The sequence below is a fragment of the Delphinus delphis genome, chromosome 11, assembly GCF_949987515.2.
Source record: "Delphinus delphis chromosome 11, mDelDel1.2, whole genome shotgun sequence".
NCBI classification, from domain to species: domain Eukaryota; kingdom Metazoa; phylum Chordata; class Mammalia; order Artiodactyla; family Delphinidae; genus Delphinus; species Delphinus delphis.
In genome coordinates this window covers 94,115,507-94,138,160 of record NC_082693.1, presented here as the reverse complement: position 1 = coordinate 94,138,160, position 22,654 = coordinate 94,115,507, and the positions used below count along the sequence as shown (strand labels likewise).

At 44.1% G+C, this 22,654-nt stretch overlaps 1 protein-coding gene across 3 annotated transcripts in view; it reads left to right on the top strand.

Annotated features, from left to right (window-relative positions):
- The window catches only part of MRTFA (myocardin related transcription factor A), a 199,854-nt gene that overhangs the window by 160,004 nt on the left and 17,196 nt on the right, over nucleotides 1-22,654 (top strand). For all 3 annotated transcript variants that reach the window (XM_060025712.1, XM_060025711.1, XM_069541212.1), the window contains one exon: nucleotides 21,713-21,768. In XM_060025712.1, coding sequence (XP_059881695.1) covers nucleotides 21,713-21,768 — 56 coding nt within the window. The remainder of the gene's footprint in view (nucleotides 1-21,712; nucleotides 21,769-22,654) is intronic.

Below are 22,654 nucleotides of genomic sequence, written 5' to 3'. Positions count from 1 at the left end.
TCTTTGTCATACTTTTCTAAGTTCAGGGCCTCTCAATCAGTGATAGTTAAGAGAACAGCCCTAATTGATCAAGTTCAGTGAAACAAAAAACGTTAGGTTTAACGGTACCATTGAATCATCCTTAGCTTCTGAATTGCACGTTTTAAAGGGTTTCTACGCCCTATTATACTTCCCTTTATAGGAGGAACAGATCTTGAGCTGGGGTACTGTGAGGAAAAACACTTCTCACATGTGTTTTGCTTTAGTGTTCGGGTGCTTGGGAAGAGACAGCCCTTTTCCATCTAGTATTCTGAGTCAACCCCAGTTTTATTTAGAGTGAGAGCCTCAGATATACCCTAAGGCTGGCATGGGGATGAGTGTGCCTGAATGGAGTCATTGATGGGGGTATCGCAGGGCTGGGCTTGGTGCAGAACTGCATCACTTGGGAGAAATAAAGCCAACCTTGGAATCTGTTAGAAGTAAGAAAATTTGCTTTTACTACCAATAGCCATATAAAATGAGTGGAAGCTGAAGCCAGCAAAATTTTGCTTTTTTTGACATTTCTTTTTAAGTCATCAGCAGAGAGTTAGGCTCTCCCTCTCATTTCTTTTATCTTTATGTGTTAACTGCTACTTGGACACACCTTAATGAAGTAAAAATTTATATATCATACAACAACTTCTAGCTTCATAGTGGGAGAACTGATGTTTTTCACCTTAATGCTGCTAACCTACTGCTACTGTACTTTCCTAATTCTCATTCACTCATTCATTCAAAATATTTGAGTACCTAGTGTGTGCCTGTTGATACAGGAAGATAAGTTCAACTCCTGCTCTCAGGAGTTTTGTACTTAGAAGACTGATAATATAATAAACAGGGAGACAAACACAATTATTTCAAAACATGGTAAATGCTATGAAGTAAATTAACTGGTTGGTGTATTAATAAATAATAGGAATGAGATGGAATCACTTTGGAAAAGTTGGTCAAGAAAGGCCTTCTTGAGGAGGAAATATTTGAGCTGAGATCTGAAGGATATGATGGAGACAGTCATTCAGAAGCAGGAAGAGGGCCCAGGAAGAAGGAAGAGCAAGTGTAAGGGCCTAGTGCAGTTAAGAGCCTGGCATGTTTGCAAACATCAAGGAAGCCATTGTGGCTGGGCCTGGTAAGTGAGGAGAGAGTAGGGGCCCGTTAAGATTGGCAAGGTGTGCGGAGCCAGAATGAGAGCCTTGTCAACCACGAGGAGGAGATAGGTTCTGCTTTAACTACAATGGAAAGCCATTGACGGCTTTTAAGCAAGTGAAGATGGGATTTGATTTACATCGTGGTAATACCAGGTCCGTGTCTAAGAGCTAGAACTTCATAGCAAGTATAAGGAGTCTGAGGTCTCTTTCTGTCCTAAGTGTCAGCCAGGAAACTTAAGTCTCAAATTTATATCTTTTTTAAAATTGCTATTAACTACCAAACAATTTACCCACATGCCATCTTCTTCTCTGGCCTTCCAGTGAAGGACTCCCCATCTTTAAAGTGTGGATCAGTTAATGTGATCAGGTAGGGTGGTGTTGTGCTTTACAAAACACTCCAGATCCGCCAATCTATATACAAACCTTGTAGAGGAACAAGTTACCCAGCGTCACATGGCTTTCACCAAGACATCATGCGTTTAGTGTCTACTTTTTGCTTGGGGTAGTCCTAGGTGCTCTAGAGATTAAAGAAATGTAAGGCACAGGACTTGCCCTCAAGATATTTAACAGTTTATCTGGGTAGTAAGATTTGCCCATACACAAGATAAAGAGCAATTCAGCATTGACCTGTGGGGTGCTGACTCTAATTACAGTACTGGTTCTGAGAGCATAGTGCTACCTCTCAGGATCTGTAGTATGTTCAGGATCCAAAAGCCACACGGAGGATGAGTGCCTTGCATTCGTCTTGCTGCCTTTCATTTGATACCAGGGGCTACTGGAGATAACTGTTTAATAAGATTTATTGTATACAGTCTCCTTGCTTAGCATTTCTTACAGTATTCTGTGTTGTTAAGACAAATGATGCTTGAGTATTGCAGTTATCTGCTTATATGTTTGTCTCTCCAATTAGACTGTGAGCTCCTTGAGAAAGTATCTTATTTATATTTCTGTCCCCAGTACCTGGCACTGAATGAACGAATGAATGAAGACAGCCAGTTGTAAAGTGGAGTGTGTGTGTGTGCATGTGCGTGTGCGTGTGTGTGTGAAAGAGAGAGAGGGAGAGGATGAAGGACAGACACAGATACCACTCTATTGCAAACTTGTTGGAATTCTGGGCATGGAATTTGAAACAACACTCCTGTTCTGTCAGGAGCCCGGGTTCTAAAATATTCTGAATATCTAATTGTGTGCTTTGGGTGGTTCTCTGTATCTGTGAAGTGAGAATAATTGCCCTTCTTATAGGAATAGAAATGCCCTGCTTCTATGAGAATATTGCATCTTCCCTCATGCAACAAGCCACCTTCAACTATGGGCACAGTTTGGTTTCCAGCTTTTCTAGTGAAGAAAGTAAGAAGCAAACTCTTAGATTATGAGAGAGTGTTGAGGCCTGGGAAGAGTTTCAGGTGTGAAGTTCCCTGCTCATCAGCATGCCTGCTCATGTGCAGATAGGGTCCTGAGTTCCCAAAGATGAGGCTCTTTTTTTCCCCAGCCCCTCACCCTCTGAGTAACACCACTTCCTCACCACAGCCCCTCACCACTACCCTAACTCTCATTATAGCCTCCAACATTCTCTGCCTCCCTGACATCCCCAGCAATTCCACATCTCACCCTTCACTCATGTCTTTCAAAAAAAATATGAGTAGTGCTGGGGGCAAATCATAATTGATCAGCCATTTGTTGATTATTGGAGATTTGGAGACCTGAAAAGATACCATGTGGTTTGAAGTGCCCATTTCCATTTCCATCTTGCTGGCCTGAGGAGTTTCTGCGAAGTGCCTTTATGTGTAAGTTTGTTGTACGACTTAGGAAGTAATTAGGACCTTCAAACCAGAGGAAAGGAGCAGTGTAGTCACGGCTCTATTCTGCCTCATCATTTCTGATAATATCTTTTATCAAATTCTTCTCATCCCAATCTTTCTGTAGCTCTAGGAAGAACCCACCCACCTCGTTTCAGAGAACCCTCATATGCAGCTCCCATGTGTGGCTGGCTTCCAGTTCTGACATCATATCTGTAGGACATGATGTTTTCAGTAGCTGCCTTGCTGTCAGGGTCATTCATGTTTTTGCATGTTGTTCAAAGTTGGGCTACGGCCTTCCCATAGAATTCAGGGGATTAAAGAATCCCTCAATTCGCATACACCTCTTTCTGCTACTTGATGTGCTCTGTTCATGGCATCTAAACTATGGGATATAAAAGTTGGTTTCTGATGTGCTTTTAAATAGAATCATTTCCCAGAATCCTTCTTTCTCATCATGTAAACATTTGTCTCGAATTTAACACTACTTAAACCCTACCAAATGCAGAGTGCCAGATAGCAAAGGATTACATATTCCAGGCCCTTAGCTTTCTTTAATGATGTCTGAAGCTCTGCATATCTTGAGGGAGAGGAGAGATGGCACAGATAGGAAGCTGGTGTTTAAGTACAAAGATTAAGGAATGCTGCTGTATCTAGGATGAAGATTCATAGAAGAGGTGGGTCATGTGTGGTACACTTTGTTCTCAAACAGAGCTTTCCCCACAGCCTTTCTCTTTGACATTTAAAGTGTACAAGCCATAAGGTTAAGGTGAAAATTAAGAAAAACATTCTGGCAATGAGAGCTGCTGCAGAGGAATAACCTTTTAAAGGAAAACCTGGAAATTCTCCTGACCCAAACAAATGAGAAAAAAAGTCTCCTATAATCTTTCTAGATATGAGAGAAGAATCTCATTTGTCTGTTCCCTCTCCACCTTTTGTTATTCCATTGTGAATCCTTGAGAAAAAGCAGAGAGTAGCGTATTTCTAATGCTCCAGTTACCCCTTACCAGGCCATTATTGCCCCATGTGCGTGTAGTAGGAAAACCTTGGTACCTTGGCAAACATGAGGAAATCCTTATGTTTGTCCAGTAGATTAAGGATCTTCCTCCATTTCTTGGGTGAGCTTGTTTTTTTCATTTTAAATGGTGTTTCTGTGCACTCAGCCTCTGCCATTGGTGACACTTACTTCTCAGTGGTTGGGAAAATCCGAAGGGTGTGAGGGCAGCACAACTCAGAGAGGGCAGCCACTGTCAATCCAGGGGACTGTCAACTGCCTGGCCCCTGAGAGGCCCTCAGACATGTTGCTGGGTGAGAAAGTGAGCCAGTTGGCCAGCTAGTTTTGACTGATTTATATATCTTCTAGTAGGCCCTGTGTTCTCACCCTGAAACTGGAAAAAAATGGCCTCGTGTAATGGAGTTCCCGCAGCTCTATTTTTAATAAACTTCACCACATCTTGATTCCCCAGCCCTTCAATTCTACGGTTTGATCCCTTTGCCATGCTTCAGCCGTCGGCATTAGCCAAGTGCTACACAGAGACAGTGCGGCCCAGTTGCAGCACTGGTAGCTAATCTAAGCTGTCATTTTACTGGCCCCCACGTTAGCCGAAAATCTCCTGTTCATCTGACTATAGCAGTCTCTGCACCAACAAGAAATTTCTTCTAAACTCTGACAGAAGGTTATTTAATGGCTGGAAGTGTCAGGATTAATTATTGCAATCTCTTTTCCTCTGTAGCTAAAATTCTCAATAATAATATTTTTGCTATTTGTAACTTGGGGATTATTTCTTATATTATTCTTGATCAAGTGTACAAACTGAGTTTCAAGATTCTCTTTCCTGAGTACATATGGATAAAAATCTATTTTGGTGAAGCTCTTTTAAAAGTAACTTTTGGTGTTCTTAACCCCTGAGAAGGTAAACCAACCTCCTCAGACCTCAGGATTTCTTGTAATGAGAAAGAGGCTATGATTTAACTTTGTCACTCTCAGTCCGTCTTTATTAAATACTGAGGTGCCGTGGCATCTTTTCCCCCAAGTTACCATGAATTCAAAAGAACTAGCCTTTATACCAGCCCTGTCCAATAGCACTTTCAGTGATGTTAGAAATATTCTATAACACTAGCCACTAGCCACATGTGCTATTGAGTGCTTAAATGTGTCTGGCGTGAGTGAAGAGCTGAATTTTTAATTTAATTTAATTTTAATTAATTTAAATTTAAGTAGTCATATGTGGGTGGTGGCTGTTATATTAGGCAATAGAGTTTTAGGCTTTATTCTGCCACTTAGGAACAAGGTGATTTTAGGTAACTCACTTAACTTTTCTGAACTCAAATTCTACTTTTATAAAATTCTTATCTAACATGGAAACAACCTAAATGGATGTGTGTGTGTGTGTGTGTGTGTGTGTGTGTGTGTGTGTGTGTACACACACACATACACACATATACATACAGACAATGGAATACTACTCAGCCATAAAAAAAGAATGAAATAATGCCATTTGCAGCAACATGGATGGACCTAGAGATTATCATACTAAGTGAAGTAAGTCAGAAAGAGAAAGGCAAATACCATATGATATTGCTTATATGTGGAATCTAAAATATGACACAAATGAACTTATCTGTGAAACAGAAGAAGACTCACAGAGAGAACAGACCGTGGTTGCCAAGGAGGAGGGAGGTGGGGGAGGGATGGATTGGGAGCAGCATGACTACACTGCTCCTTTCCTCTGGTTAGTTCAGTTAGTAACTGAATCACTTTGCTGTACACCAGAAAATAACACAACATTGTAAACCAACTATGCTTCAATAAAATAAATTTAAAAAAAATAAAATTCTTATCTACCCCACAGTTAATTTGGAGAAAAATGAGATGACGTATTGTTCATGCTTTTGAAATACAGGTAGAAGTATTTGCAGTTAAGAGTGAGAACATTAGCTTGGATCTACCATCTTGTGAATCTGAAAGCAGCTTTTTATATATATATATCTATCTATCTATCTATCTCATTAAGTTCTGTGAAAACCAGTGTTTGGGAACAGGAACTATTTTTTTTTTTTTAAGCATCTTTATTGGAGTATAATTGCTTTACAATGGTGTGTTTCTGCTTTATAACAAAGTGAATCAGCTATACATATATCCCCATATCTCCTCCCTCTTGTGTCTCCCTCCCACCCTCCCTATCCCACCCCTCTAGGTGATCACAAAGCACCGAGCCGATCTCCCTGTGCTACGCGGCTGCTTCCCACTAGCTATCAGTTTTACATTTGGTAGTATATATTAGTCCATGCCACTCTCTCACTTTGTCCCAGCTTACCCTTCCCCCTCCCCATGTCCTCTCAAGTCCATTCTCTACATCTGTGTCATTATTCCTGTCCTGCCCCTAGGTTCTTCATAACCTTTTTTTTTTTTTTTTAAGATCAGGAACTATCTTTCAGTAAATAAAATCCTTCTTAATTTCACTTTCCTCCCTGCCCTTGGATTAAAAAACAATTGCTGAAAATTACTGACTCAAAGAACCACTAGTCAACATGGTACTCTGTTAAAATTGTTCCCCTTTTGGTTGTATATTAACGGGACTACTATTTTATTAGCTTGCCCTCTCCATGGTAATGTATTTTTGTTTTTAACCTCTCTTAAAACAAAACAAGTGAGTGGCTGGGTTGGGAATAATTTTTTTTTTTTTATTTTGGGGCAGCTTGCCAAGAGACAGAAATGTTCACTGGCAGGGACACTGGTGATTCCAGAGCAGAAGAGGGTCTAGTTTGAGGCTGAATTGCCACCCATCCCCCTTTTTGTAAATCTTACAAAGATTGAAGATGACAAAATTGTAGGCTTCAAGGAAATGTCATTTCTTTTGCTTTTAAGTGAAGTGTTACAATGTCTGAGACGTTCTTTTTTTAAATTTTAATTTAATTTTTTTATACAGCAGGTTCTTACTAGTTGTCTATTTTATACATGTTAGTGTATATGTGTGAATCCCAATCTCCCAATTCATCCCCCCATCCCCCCCCCGGCCCCACTTTCCCCGCTTGGTGTCCATACATTTGTTCTGTACATTTGTGTCTCTATTTCTGCCTTACAAACCGGTTCATCTGTACCATTTTTCTAGATTCCACATAGATGCGTTAATATACGATATTTGTTTTTCTCTTTCTGACTTACTTCACTCTGTATGAGTATCTCTAGGTCCATCCACGGTCCGAGACATTCTGTCTCAAAGGATTCTGTGTAGATTATGAGTTTGGGTGGGGCTAGGGTGAGAGCAGATCCTCACCTGGGCCTTGGCCGTTTCCCATGTGCTCTAGTCCACTTGGGAGTTGCTAGAAGCTCTGTGTGGTAGTCTCTGAACAGCTGTTCCTGTGAGCCAAAGAAGTTTGGACAGGATCTGACCAGCGCCCCTTTCTGGCAGCAGCTCAGAAGAGGCCTCCCTCGGGACTTCCCTGGTGGCGCAGTGGGTAAGAATCCGCCTGCCAATGCAGGGGACGTGGGTTCGAGCCCTGGTTTGGGAAGATCCCACATGCTGCGGAGCAACTAAGCCCGTGCACCACAACTACTGAGCCTGTGCTCTAGAGCCCACGAGCCACAACTACTGAAGCCCGCGCCTAGAGCCTGTGCTCCGCAACAAAAGAAGCCACCACAATGAGAAGCCTGCACACTGCAATGAAGAGTAGCGCCTGCTTGCCGCAACTAGAGAAAGCCCGCGTGCAGCAACGAAGACCCAACATAGCCACAAATAAAACAAATAAATAAATTTATAAAAGAGAAAAAAAGAAAAGGCCTCCCCAAAGCCTGCAGTTTTCCCACCTCTCCAGTCCACCCGGGGCCCTCGGGCTCGTGCTTCTCTCAGATGCTCAGTCTCACAGCTGTTAGTGTGGTCCACTTGGCTTTTTCAGATACATAGATATCTCTGGATGAAAGAGGTAGTTTTTTTTTCCCTTTTCTTTTTAATTGAGATGTAATTGACATACATTATATTAGTTTCAGATGTACAGCGTAACTTTTTTTTTTTTTTTAAAGAAGCAGAGAAAGAGAACTTCGCCTGTCTGAGATGGTGTATCCTCAGCACCGGAATGTTACCATTTAACTGTAGTTGAATCCCAAGTTTCAATGGCATTTGATAAACACCATGGTAGGGACTTCCCTGGTGGTCCAGTGGGTAAGACTCCATGCTCCCAGTGCAGGAGGCCCGGGTTCAATCCCTGGTTGAGGAACTAGATCCTGCATGCATGCTGCAATCAAGAGTTCGCATGCTGCAACTAAGAAGTCTGCATGCCGCAACTAAAAGACCCCGTGTGCCATAACTCAGATCCGGCGCAACCAAAATAAATAAATAAAAACAAATCTTTAAAAAAAAAAACACCATGGTAAAACATGTGTTCCAGGATTAGAGCTAACCTGATCCCTAGATTTGAAGCTGAGAGAAAATTGGTTAGGCATATGGCCTCAGGAATCTTCTCTTTCATCTCAGGAGAAGACCAGCTGGGCACGTCACTTCTTGGTATTTTATGTTGCCTTTCTGATATATGTCAGCATCCTCATCTCTCTTCCAGCTGATGTAGGTCATCAGAAGTGTGTATTCCCATGTCAGTGGTCAGTGACTAGCATAGAACCTCTTCCTTGTCCAGTTGCTATCTAATCCTAAGATAGACCCTAGAATGAGTTGTATGTTCTGAGCGTATTCATTGCTGAATCCAAAGAAGACTCCAACAGGGAGCTCTCTTGAACAGACCATCAAAAGTAATCTTCTTGATACAGATTCTTGATACAATTTAATATCTAAAAAGTGTAATAGGTATTCACTTTCATTTAATAATTAGTTCTCAACATGTCTGAGATATCCAAGGCTAACATCTTTGCAAGATAATAAGTGAAGTAAAGGAGTTAATAAAGTCACTTGTTGAAACTACGCACTAATTTTACTTAAACGATAAAAATCCTAAAGAATTATGTACTCAAGGGGAGCCCTGAGAGACACCCGATGATGGCGGTGATTTAAAATCCTTCAGCCTAGTGGGATGTTATTTGCAGAAGGGCAAAGGTGATTTGGAGCTTGTATCTAAACAGATGACTTAGGTGTATTGATTATGGGGCTTCAGAAAGGGGTATATGTGTATGCTTGAGCAAGGAGTGTATATTGGAATGATAATTGACTGATCTGGAGTATTAGGCTGGGCTATGGTGTGAAAGGCAGATACAAACATGGCTGGCATACATGTCAAAGAGAAACTTGGAAGGCCAAATTCAAAATAGACCCCTGATATTTTAGCCTTTTGGAATTCACTGTACCTGTTGATATTCATGCCATGCAGGATTGTGCTATGACTTTTTTGTCCCAGTCTTGAGTCTCTTTCACCATCAGTGGGTCAAGGTTGAAGATTCTGGAGCAGCTTGCACTTCTGCAAAGGAAAAGATTAGCATCCTTGAGTCTCCATTTTTAACACTCATTCCTGGTAGTTGGCTTCCCTGATGGTTTGGGTGGGGGTGACAGCCCAAGTGCCAAAACAGGATATGGATGAAGCACGTTTTCTGCCTGTCAGTTTGGACCCGTGCTTGCCCCAGAGTGCATGATCCCTTCCCCATACCCCATCACCCAAGCTCTTTCTTTGATTCACATGAACTTAGTTCTGGTTTTCATTGTCATGGCCAGTCCCTGGACTGTTGACACAACTCTTTGGTTAATGGTCAACAATGGCAGGTTATTTTTGCAGGCATTTTGGTATGACAGATAAAAACAGAAAGACAAAAAATGGAAGTCAACCCCAGTTAGCTCTCAGCATTTGACTCCACACCCACGCTGTTCTCTTCAGAAGGAGGATGGCACAGAAGAAAAAGTTAAAACAGTAACAGTGCCAAACGCTTATTAACCAGAGCTTCTAGCAGATGGCAGAGCACTTTCACTTTGATGCTAGGAGTCATCACGGCAAATTATGTAATTGCCATTTTGCTGATGACAATACTGAGGCTCAGAGGGGTCATGTGACTTCCCAAGGTCACAGCACCACTAAAAGGCAGAGGTAGATCCACTCCAGGTCTTCTCGCTCTGAACCCCATGCTAATTCCTGAAAGTCACGGTCTAATGATTCTTATTGACAGAGGAATTCATGATGATAGCTTGATGTACTTTCAAAATTTCAACTTTGTAAATATTAAAATTGAAAACAGTGTTAGATCAGGAACTACAGTTGGTGGGGAAAGGTGAAAGTTAGTGGGGAGGGGTTGTATGTGAGAGTGGCTCCATCATTTTTAAACCCTCTATTAAAATTGCTTCCAAGTTGCTGCTCTTGTCTGCTGGCTTGAAGGCCATGGGCATCTTTTCACTTCTGTCCTAATAACGCTTAGTTAAATCAGAGGTTCTTGATTTTGTGTGTGTGTGTGTGTGTGTGTGTGTGCCATTGATGCTCCTTGGAAAATCTTACACATCCTCTCACTAGACAGTTGCCCAAGCAAGTACCCAAAATTCAGCACACAGTTTCCAGGGATTCATAGATACTCTAAAGCTGGTATAGTGTGTCCCAGGTTAAGGGCCCCTCCTCTGCCTGGATGTGGAATCCCAAGAAAAATCATTCCCCTAATGCTGTTGTAAACCCTTACACATCAGTGACACAGCCAACCTCTGTGCTCCTCACCTGCTGTGTGCTAAGACCAAGGACTACATTTCTGTAGCTGCCTTCCACTGAGTGTGTTGCCAGGCCCGAATACAAACAGCAGGGTGTGGAATCCATCCCAGCTGAATGAGGCCCTCGCCAGGGTGTGAGGAAGATGGCAAAAAGCCCTGATCCTCTGACTCTCAGAAATACATACTTTGCACCTCGAAGCAGTGGTCCTGAAAGGAGCTCAGGAGATTAAACTCTACCAATTTGTGGACACCTACACAGCCATCAGAGTTGCAATTTTGAGTTAGCTGTTCCGAAAAATTATCAAGTCCTTAACTAGGTGTACTTTTTAGTCACTTAGCCCCTGGTGGTGGAGAATGAGCAAATAAAAATTCTTACTTTCTCATCTGCAGTGTCACCTTTCCCCTGCCTTTTGGACTAGGGAAACAATGGTTTTCAAATTTTATTGGCACCAGCCTCCTTGAAGAGCTGACTAAAGATTGAAATTCTTGAAGCTCTGGGATCTCTGCATTACATAGAGATTCTTGCCCTCCAGAGACTTTCTAATGCAAGTGTGGTTCTGGAACCACACTCGGAGAAACACTGGACCAAGGGCTGCTGGCATCATTCCCCTTTTCATTTTTAGTGACGGCGTAGAATATTGTTACTGTCTTCTCGCCAGGAGTTCTGAAGTACAGGATAGTCCTATCCACGTGATTCAAGAGTTGATGAATTTCTAAGACAGTTGAGGCTGCTGCATATAAAATGATTGAGTACAGACAGCTTATGACCCCTTGCCTCCAATGCTGGGAAAAGCCTGCCTTGCCTGCCTCTCATATGGCCTTGCACCATGTCTGTGGTCAGTTTGGCGGAGTTAATGAACTTCCTGGAGCTGTGTGACAAACTTCTGTGCTAGGGCCACAGGATGTGGCAAGACTCAGTTAACTTTGGAAGGAGTTTGATTATACGGTGACTCCCTCTTCTGCTATGTTGACCCCTTTGAGAGAGGGTTGATGGGAAAAGGGATGGGAAAATGTGTACCCCTTGACATTTTCTGAGGTTATATCTGAAATCCTCCCTTCTGTCCCATTGCCAATATTGGAGCAAATGACAAGGCAGCATTTCTTTGCAGAGGAATAGCGAGGAGAAGAAAGCAAAATGTAAAAGATCAGATTAAAATCACTGTTTGTTATTTTTTTGTAACTATCAATTTTTTTTTTTTTAAAGATGCCTGATCAGAGAAGTATCTTTTCTCTGACCCACTCCCACTCCACCTCCTACCTGGCTTATGCTGAAATATACATAAATTAAAAGATCTGAATTTTAGAATCAGAAGAACCAGAGGCCTTTGTTCTGCCGTTAATTAGGATGTGATCCCAGGCAAGTCAGTTCTCCTTTATAAAGTGTAGGAAATAGCAGGTACTAAGAAGCTCAAGTAAGGTAATTCCCAGCATGCTGTGCAAACAGCAGGGGGAAAACAAGGAAACCATTTGCAGCAGATCTTTTTATTTACGTTACCCTCAGGAGCCTTTTTGTCAACAGCACGGTTGACAGGCACAATCCTGCTTTATTTCTTCTCCCTGTTTCATTCCCTCTATTTCTACTTGAGAACAGGGTAAAGTCCGAAGTCCTGCCGGGCCCTCTGCGGCTCCCCCTCTTACAGCGTCTCTTCCCACTCTTCTCTCTGCTCACTCTGCTCTGCCAGCCTGTCCTGCTTGAGGTCCCTCTGTCTCTCAGGCAGGTTCCCACCCAGGGCCTTTGCACTTGCTCTTCTCCTTGCCTGCAGGGCTCATTCCTTTCCTCCAGGTCTTGGCTCAAACATCACATTAGAAAGTCTTTCCCTGACCACTGCGTGTAAAGTCCTGCCCTGTCACCCTCTGTCGCCCATACCCTGCTTTATATTTCTTCAGAGCATGTACCACCTCCTACTGTGTTAGGTGTTTATTTGTCTGATGCATCATTCTTCACTAGGGAAGAACAAGGATATCCCAGCACCAACGGACATGTGGGCTCTCAATTAATACTTGTTGGGAGTGAGTAACCAACAGTTAGCGGTCTTAACCCCTTAGGGGACACACACCTCTGGACCCCACCCTCACTCTTACTCCTCTGCCTCTTGTGATTGGTCCCCATCTCCACCAACTCACCAGCATAGCTCCGAGACCTCTGGCTGTGTCCTAAGTATGAGTAATCCTCTGGAAACTTTGCAAGCCATATTTTATCTGACCTGCCCACTATTAACATCTCTCTCTTTCTACCTACACCCTTTTTCTTGAAGCCGAGTCTCTATATCTTTATAGCCTTCTCCCACCCCCATGAGCCTTCTCAGGTTCTTTTGCTGGGCTCTGTCCGTCACCTATGCTTAAATTCTGAGAGTCTCTTAAGATTCATCCTGGGAAGTATTTTCTTCTGTCTCAACATAACATATATTACATTATCCCTAGATGATGCCGTGTGCACACACATACACGTATAAGCATATGTACATATATACACACAGGCAAGTACACATACATACCACTTGCACATCTCTTGATAGGATGTCACACAATTAGCTCATATTCAGCATGTCCCAAACTAAACACCATCTGTCCCACCCTGTCCCAGGCCTACTCCTTCTGTATCCCCTCTCTGGGAGTGTTAATGGTACAACCATTTACCCGGTCACTCCATTTTATTCTTCTGAATGGCCTCTTGATCTCTACTAGAGTGATCTTGTAAAAATGCAATTCTTACTCTTTTGCAATTCCCAATGTAATACTTGATTTCAGGCAGGTATCATCAGTAGATGCTAAAACCATTAGGTAAGCAGTGCTTAGGGAACAGGATTTTCACAAGGCCTCAAAATGTTACCCCACAGATTATGTATTAATTACAAAAGGGGAAATGCTACCTTTAGGATGGAGAGATCTGGTGTCACCTTTCATGCTTTCAGCACTGTCAGTGGTTGGGCAGCATGGTACTGTGTGTGCCTCCTGATGTTAAGAAGTACACATCAGCTATGTAGTCTTCCTGCCAAAAATGTTTAACCTAAATCTAATCACGAGGAAACAGCCAAATTCAGAATATAGGACATTCTTTCCACAAAACAAGCCGGTTTGTATACTTAAGTCAGTGTCAGGAAAAGTGCAAAAGGCAGGAGTATTGTTTCAAAATGTGACCGAGGAGACAACTATGAAATGTAGTGCATGATTCTTGATTACATCTTGGATTAAGGGGGAATATCCAAACCACTATAAGACATTTGACGGGCAATTGAGGAAATTCCAACATGGACTGCAAATTCGATTATATTATTGGATTAATATTAATTTTCTGAGGTGTGATAAAGATATTTTAGTTAGATAAGAGAATGTCTTTCTTCTTAGGAAATGCATATTGAAGAATTTAGGGATGAAATGTGATTGATAGTCATCCCTCTGTATCTGCAGGTTTCGTATCCACAGGTTCTAAATATGTGGGTTCAACCAACCGCAGATGGAAAATATTTGGAAAAAAAAATTCCAGAAAGTTCCCAAAAGCAAAACTTGCATTTGCCACGTACTGGAAATTATTTACATAGCAATCACATTGTATTAGGGATTATAAGTAATCTAGAGATGATTTAAAGTATATGGGAGAATGTGCATAGGTTATATGCAAATGCTACGCCATTTTGTATAAGGAACTTGAACATCCTTATACAAGATTTTGGTACATGGATTTTGGTGTCCGTGGGGCATCCAGGAGCCAGTCACCTGCAGATACCAAGGGACAACTGTGTCTGCAACTCACTTCCAAGTGATTAAATAAACAAAATTGTGTGTATGTGCATGTGTGCACAGGAGAGAGAGAAAACAAATATGGCTAAAAGATAACTGGTGAATCTAGGTCAGAGTTATAGGGTCATTTACTACTTGCTCTTTCAGTGTTTTTGTAGGTTTCAAAAAAAAAAATTCAAAGTTAAAAGGGGGTGCAGGGAAGAGGGGGGAGCCATGTGAGTGCAGACATGAGTGGTGAAATGAATATATACCAATTACCAGGTATGTTTCTGCTCATTTAATTTTTTTTTAACATCTTTATTGGAGTATAATTGTTTTACAATGGTGTGTTAGTTTCTGTTTTATAACAAAGTGAATCAGTTATACATATATCCCCATATCTCTTCCCTCTTACGTCTCCCTCCCTCCCACCCTCCCTATCCCACCCTTCTAGGTGGTCACAAAGCACCGAGCTGATCTCCCTGTGCTATGCAGCTGCTTCCCACTAGCTATCTATTTTACATTCGGTAGTGTATGTATGTCCATGCCACTCTCTCACTTCGTCCTAGCTTACGCTTCCCCCTCCCCATGTCCTCAAGTCCATTCTCTAGTAGGCATGCGTCTCTATTCCTGTCCCGCCCCTAGGTTCTTCAGAACCATTTTTTTTTTTTAGATTCCATACATATGTGTTAGTATACGGTATTTTTTTCTCTTTCTGACTTACTTCACTCTGTATGACGGACTCTAGGTCCATCCACCTCACTACAAATAGCTCAGTTTCATTTCTTTCTATGGCTGAGTAATATTCCATTGTGTATATGTGCCACGTCTTCATTCCATTTTTTAACATAAAACATCAAGTTAGAAATAACTCCCCACCCCTCCATGTGGTTCTGATCATGTCACTCGCCTGGTTAATGTGGTAACTCTGGCCTCCATGGTTTCTGATGAGAAATCTTTTGTCGTTCAAATTGTTTCTCCTCTGGCTGCTTTCAAGTGTTTTTCTGTGTTTTTAGTTTTCAAAAGTTTAATTCTGATGTATCCTGGGGTGAACTGCTTTGGGTTTAACTTGTTTGGGGTTTGCTCAGCTTCTTCAGTCTCTGAAGACTTATGTCTCTTGCCAAATTTGGGAAGTTTTAAGTACTCTTCCAACCCGTCTTTTTCCTCTCCTTCCAGGGCTTGGATGACACGATGTTAAACTTCTTTGTGGGTGGAGGTGACCTTGTAATGGTGAAAGTCCTGACACCTCACCAGTCCTCCCCGTGACACCACCTCAGCGGGGGGAGGGGGGAAATCTCCTTACTGCTAGAGGGGGTGTAAGTCCAGGCTCCCCACTTGGTCTCCACTTATTCCTTGGGCTGGGGGCAGCCTCCTACTTGGCCTTCTTTGACACCACCTGGCAGGGGTGTTGGGGTGCTTCATTACAGCCTCGTAAGGGTGAAAGTCTAGCCTCCCACTTGGCCTTTCCTGTTGAGGGTGGGGCTTTCACCGTGCTGTCTGTCTGGAGTAGAATGATTACTGTCTTAAGTTTTTTCTCTTGCTAGGCTGCCCTTTTCCTGGTCCTGTGGCTAGCGAGAGTAGGTTTTGTTGGGGCTTTTCTGTCCGCTTCCATTGGCATTTCCAGGTTGCCAGCTTCTTCAGCTCCAAGTCTGGGATGTAAGGCAAAAAGGAAACTCGGGGGACTCGCCACTGTGTCATTCTTTGGGTTCCAAGGTCCCTAGTCAGTCTGCCACCTTCCCTCCACCTTTCAGAACCTATTTATGTAAGGTCCAGAGTGTTTATTTGTACTTAGTGGGAAGAACAGAGAACATGTCTTCCCCGGCTCCCCAGATGCAGGCCCTGCCCCCCGCCCCCCCAAGCCTCATGATCCTCATGTGAACACCCTGGTCCCACCACATCAGACCACTTGTAGTCCCTAGAACTTGTCACGCTCTTAGATGACCTTCCTTGTCTGCCTGTGGTGTTTCTATTCCATTCATTTGGGTTTTCTCTGTAAAATCTACCCAGACAGTTCACACACTCTTTCCTCAGGCAGAATTTTGCCTCTTCTGTCTTACGTAGCACTTTAAATTACCTCTACAACTATGCTTCCATCTTGTATTGTAATTATTTGTCTTTTTCCCTGACCGGACCCTGAGCTGCCTTTGAGGGCTGGGACTCCATCCTGTACATGCTTGTCCTCAGTAACTAGCACAGCAGTTGCTTAAGAATTATTTATTAGATAGATGGATGAATGGACGTAGTTCTGATTTCCCACCTGAGTTGTTAAGTATGTTTGTTACCACACACAGACACAGCCTCCAGAGATGCACTGTGCGTATGCCTGCTGCTTCTACAGTGAACAGAGAAATCCAGCAGGCTTGCCTGGAAGAAGGGCTCCTTAGCCCATGGCAGTCTGTTGATCTCTGTTAGCTGTCCTGTGTTTATAGCCTTTGAGTTCCTCTGAATACAGAATTGGCCGTGAGCTTAATTCTAGCATAGTATGGGAACGATCATTTTTACTATGTCGGCACCTAATAAAGTGACATTCAGACCCAGGCACCTAATAAATATTCCTTAATGATAATGATGAGAAAATGAATATCTGTGGTTTGTTGCTATCCTTCTTGCTGAGATGCATTTCCAGAACTGCTTTGTGGCTCCTAGGAGGCTTTCACTTGCCTACATGTTGAACTAAATTTGGGGCTGGTGATGGGAAAGCACTACATTCATGTGCTAGGTTGGTTTTTTTTTTTTTTTTTAAGTTACTCTCTTTTTATTTATTTATTTATTTATTGGCTGCCTTGGGTCTTTGTTGCTGCACGCAGGCTTTCTCTAGTTGTGGCGAGCGGGGGCTGCTCTTCATTGTGGTGCGTGGGCTTCTCTTGTGGAGCACGGGCTCTAGAACGCAGGCTCAGTAATTGTGGCTCACGGGCCCAGCCGCTCCGCGGCATGTGGGATCTCCCCGGACCAGGATTCAAACCCGTGTCCCCTGCATTGGCAGGCGGATTCTTAACCACTGCGCCACCAGGGAAGCCCCGCTAGGTTAGTTTTTAAGGCTCCTTATGTTCGCGCTTCGGTGCTAGATCAGATCACAGCGCTCCGTCTGATCAGATCACACCCAGCACAGCACCGAACTCCCCCTGGAAGTGGATGGCAGTGTGTTTTGAAAAAGGAAATTGAAACAGTTTTTCTCTTTTTAGTTCACAAATGACCTCACTTAATTAAGGTAGCAAATGTGTAAGGGGAGAAAGAAGATGGGCGCTGGAGAGAGGGAACAGAGTGTTAAATCGGGGGTTAGAGGCAGCCAGGGGCGGGGCCCACATCTAGCACCGAAACTGTGACTAAGAGCACCACACCTCTTAGCCACTTGTGTTCATTTGATTTCCGTGGGGGGGGGGGGGGCTTGGTTATTTTTCGTTTGAGCATCTGTTTGCACACCCCCCTGTGTTCACGCAAAGCCACGCAAGTGTTCCAGGAAACCAGCTCCCGGAGGGTGGGAGTAGAGGATCAAGTTTTGGTGCCCTCTGACACCAAAAATGTATATTCTCATAAACAACGTGCACAGTTCTTGGGTTTGCATTGGTTTGGTGGGGCTTCTCTTTCAGAGACTGCCTTCTAGGAGTTTCTGGGAAAATAAAATTTCCGAGTGAGCAGTGCCCTGGCTCCTCTGGCAAAGCATTAAGGCAGCGAGAGAGGGCGTGAGTGTCCAAGGTGAATGCCGCCCTCCTACTCAGACACATGTCTATGGGTTAGCTTCGAGCCTTTGGGGATTTTCCACAGCTAGTAAAGGCCTAAAGTTTTAAATTATTTTCTGCGTTGCTGTACTTCCTTGTGTCTCATTCCCTTAGCGTGGAAGCTTGTGATTTTGACTATACATTGCCACCTGCTTCTACATCAAGAAAGCCCAGGGCTTACCTTTATCACCCCTGAGCTCTTCACTAGGTTACCCTCCACGGCTGCAGCTTTTAACAGAGCTGGCCAGACATGTATAGGAGTGCCTTTCCACCCCAAACCCCGACCTACCGAGAGCACTGGCTGCCCCAGCTCCAGGCTTCCCCAGATGGGCCTGGGAAGCGCCTTCCAGGAGTCCTGACTGAAGCCCGTACAAGACTGGTCATTGCTCCCCCTCTTCCTTTCACATGTTGGAAGTGGCTCTTGAAATCGCTGAACTTGCTGTCACAGAGCAGAATTAGACGTGGGGAGAGAGCAGCACAAAGTGAGTGGGCTCTTCAGGGGCTGATAGAAGCCTACACACTTGTCATAAAGGGAGAAAGAGAGACAGAGCTGGACCTGGGTTGGGGTCCACCACTCGGTGAGTGACCTCACAGGTTACTGCAGTGTTAGTTTCCTCACGTATAGAATTGGAACAGTGGTGCCTACCTCATGGTTGTTAAGAGGATTCAATGAGATTATAATGTTGTTGTTATAAAATGAAACAGTCTTTTGGAATCAGTAATTATTGTTTTGAATTCTTTTCTTGGGCTTCATTTCTGGTTCTTTTGCCCAAGCTCTGAGCAGCTAGTGAACTGCTCTGGTCTTCTCATCCACCTCCAGGCTCGTCTCCTAGTATCAGTGCTGAAGGCTGCACCTTAAGCTCCATGGTGAGCCCCAGATTTGAAACCGTGGCTTTGTGTACCTGCTTTGTGTACTTTGCACCCCTCTTCTGAGCCTTCCTTACACGTTTGTGCTCAGTACTGTGGTCAAGCTGGCCTTTCCACATGGCCTGCCCTCAGCCCTACATCTAAGCATTGCAGGTCATTGAGGCCTCCTTGCCTCCCATCCAATGGGGTCATTCTTCTCCACTTTTTGAAGAAGTTAAGGAGCCAACCCAGAGGAGGGAAAGAACTCTGACTTAAGGGTGAGAGAGAATTAGGTTATGATCCTATTCTGCCACTTGCTGCCTTTCCTACCCTTTCTGAGCCTGTCCTCATCTGTACAGTGGAATATTACACATCACATGGAATCAATAGGAGTATTCAATTAGGTAACATTTTAAAGTATTTAGAACCATGCCCACCACAGAAGGTAGGCATCCTCGCTATTATGCAAAAATTTCCTTAACCCAGTGGAAAGCAGGAAGTCACGTACAGTACAGCCAGTTCACCTGTCACTTATCCCCACTCATGGTGCAGCATCCTCGTTGTACATGAAAATGTTACGCTCCCCTTCCATCAAGATATTCTGCGCTTTGTGAGTTGTTTTCCCAGAAGCTGGATCTGTGCCTTACCCCTTAGGATAGCCAGTGTAGGTCGTTGCACGCTGACTGGTGTTTAGCCAGATTATCTGTGACCATGGTGTAGGAACTAGCTGGCCCGTGTGGGAATCTAACCCCTGTTTCAACCAAATCACTGCACGTGATGACAGCAGCACCCTAAATGTGTTGGTGAGGGCGCCACTGGCTGCAGAGCCCTTTCACTCTCCTTCGGTTGTCACAGGAGTTCTGGGAGGTGGGCGGACTCGACTCCACAGAAGAAGAAAATGAGACCTGGAAAGCAGTCATTCCTCGTGTCACACCAGCGGTAACTGGTAGAACCCAGGACAGGCATGCACATGTCTTGCTTTTATATCTGGGACTTCTGTGAAGTTTTGAACCAAGATGAGAGCCTAATTCTGGCTGTACAAATGAAAGTTTAGAGCTCACAGGATCCTCTAGTTTTCCTGTCACCAGTGTACACTTTGTATCCGTTCCTTATAGAATATTCATTAATTCATTGAATGACTTACGTGCTCTCTGTGGCGGGGGTACTGTGAGAAAGAAGTAGACAAACCCCCTGCCGTGCCCAGAGGAGCTTATTGTAGTGGTAGGAGGCTGGCAGTGAATACAGAGAGATGCAGTTCATGACCATCCAGGGTGTCAGGCGGTGATGAGCTGTGGAGAAAACTAAGGCAGAAAGGCAGCTGGGGGTGGGGGGCGGACACTGAGTTTTGCTTTGATTCTTAGTGCTTCTCGTCTCATCCGTGTGATAAGCACTCCTAGAGCAAGGTTGTGTGTTCATTCCCTGCTGGTCCATCACACTCTGCATATCAGGACTTTTGGAGGCTGATTTTGGAGTTGAACCAGCCTTACTCAGTAGAAGCAGGTGCAGGGGCTGTCTGCTTACCCACTGAGATGCCAAGACCTTCAGATTAGAGCTGGGATGGCCTGGGTCATGCTTTGGAATGCTCTGGTAGCTTGGAGAGGGAGCCTCTGCTGGTTTTCCTTAGAGATTATTTGTTAAATCTAGCGCTCCCCCTGCCGTTAGAAGATAGGGTACTTCCAACTGATCTTTTAAAATGGGTTTCTTTTTTACTTTAATATTAGGAAAAAAAAAAACTTAAGAGAAAAAAAGAAGTACTGCAGTGACATTTGGAGCTTTCTTCGGGGACTGCTGCTCCTGAGGCCCAGCCCCTGGGGGTGGGATGGGGGGAGGAAGCGCAAAGGCCCAGGCAGGATAGGGTCATATCTGTGCTCTGGCTACTTTTAGCGTCTCCTTACCCCTGCACTCCTACCACAGCCAGCAGCCCAGCAAAAGTTATCTGCACACACAGTTTCACAGCTGCTCTGAAATTCTAGGGCAGCAGAAGTGAAACTGACCACGGTCTTATGAATTTCTCTCTTACTGCTGTTGTTCCCAACTTGAAGTGAGTCAGGCCTTTTCCCCTCTCATCCTCAGGGTGTCCCAACTCGTTATCTGCTGAGTTTTTGACACAGACTCTCTTCACAGCGCTGCATTTGTAGAGGGTCCTGCTTTGGTCTCCCCACCCTCGGTGTGCTTTGCGGAGTTGCGAGCTGTGGCCATGTGGTGGTAGCCCCAGAAAAGAGCCGGGTCCGTGACGGGGGATACAGTGAGCGTCTGGTCAGCTGCTGGTTGTGTGCACCAAGGTTAACCAGACAATCATGGTGAAGTTCCTTTAGTCCTTCAAGATGAAATTCAAGTTAATTTTAGCAGAACTATTAATACCAGCTGAACCGAAGAAGGAAATGGCACCCAAGTAGATGCAATGTCTTTTTGGTTTAACTGCCTCATTCAAACAGTTCGGTCACTTTGCGATTCCTGATGAGGTTGGAGAAGGAAAGTGGGTGGACCCAACTTGCAGCTCTGCTCTGTGTCCTGGTCTCCCCGAGGGTAAAGGGAGGCCCAGTGGGCATTCTTGGAGAGTTGACTGCTCCATAAGGATTATATTAAAGTTATGTTCCCTGGGTGCACCTTACAGAGCCCAAGCTTAGGCAGTGACTGTTCACATTAGGAACAAAGTAACCAGAATTGTTTTGATGGGGTAGCTGAACCATAAAGATATGTGCTTACTCAGGTGCCGTTTTCTTCTTCACTTCAGCTGATATTAATAGTACTGCTAAAATTAACTTGAATTTAAGATACCTTCTCCACTGTAAATTGTAGCAGTAGACATGATGCTTCACTATAAAGTAATTCTTTTATCATTCTTCTCCCAACAGCTTTGAAAAGTCCAGCTGCATTTCATGAGCAGAGAAGGAGCTTGGAGCGGGCCAGGGTAAGGCACCTTGCTTCCCAAGGATTCCTAAGAGCATTTTCAGAGCCTGTTGTGCTGCTGTCATCTTCCTTCCAGTCTAGCGTTGCCTCCAGGGTCAGCCCTGGCCTTATGGTTCTAAATAGAAAGCTCTGGCTTTTCTGCTTCATCCCCACCCAAGCGTCTCCCAGTGTGATGATATGGGCCATGATCACAATGAGTTTCTTCCTTTAGTACGTTCAAGGGTATGTAATGGTCACCTCCCTTCTTTTGGTTTGGAGACCACTAGTATTTTCCCCTCTTTAATTCCACTTAGCCTTTTGTAGCTGTTAGGACACGACCACCAGCCATGGAAAAGCTTGCTGAGTGGTGGTCCCTCCTGTCTGGCCACACTGCCCACACCTCTCCAGAATGGGCATGGAAACCTTACTGGTCTCCGTGTGCCCCTGAGCAGCCAGGGTCCACTTGAGGCCATGGAAGCAGAAGCTGGGTCCCTCTGAGCTCAGGTTCACACTGCAGCACCTGGCTTGTTGCCCTGTCCCCCTCGGTTTCAGTTCCCTCGGGGGCCTCAGGGGATATTCTGCTGCCCAGTGTGGGTGGAGATGGGGAATTCGCCAGAACATGCTTCCCCCTCTCAGCCCCTTCACTTTTCTCTTTTATGTAAAAGACAAGGGAAGAGAGCCTCCCCAGATGGAGGATCATAGGCCAGGGCTCCCTAAGACCCACAGCTCTTTCAGAGACTGAAATATTTACCTCCAAGATTTACCTTACTATCTTCTGTCTTTATTTTATTTTTAACAAATTTCTAAGGAAAATTATGATTAATTCTTAGAGTGAGTGGGAAGAATGAGGCCACAGGTCCTGGGAACCAAAGGAGTGACCAGCTGCACTGTTTCAGTGCCTGAGAGGA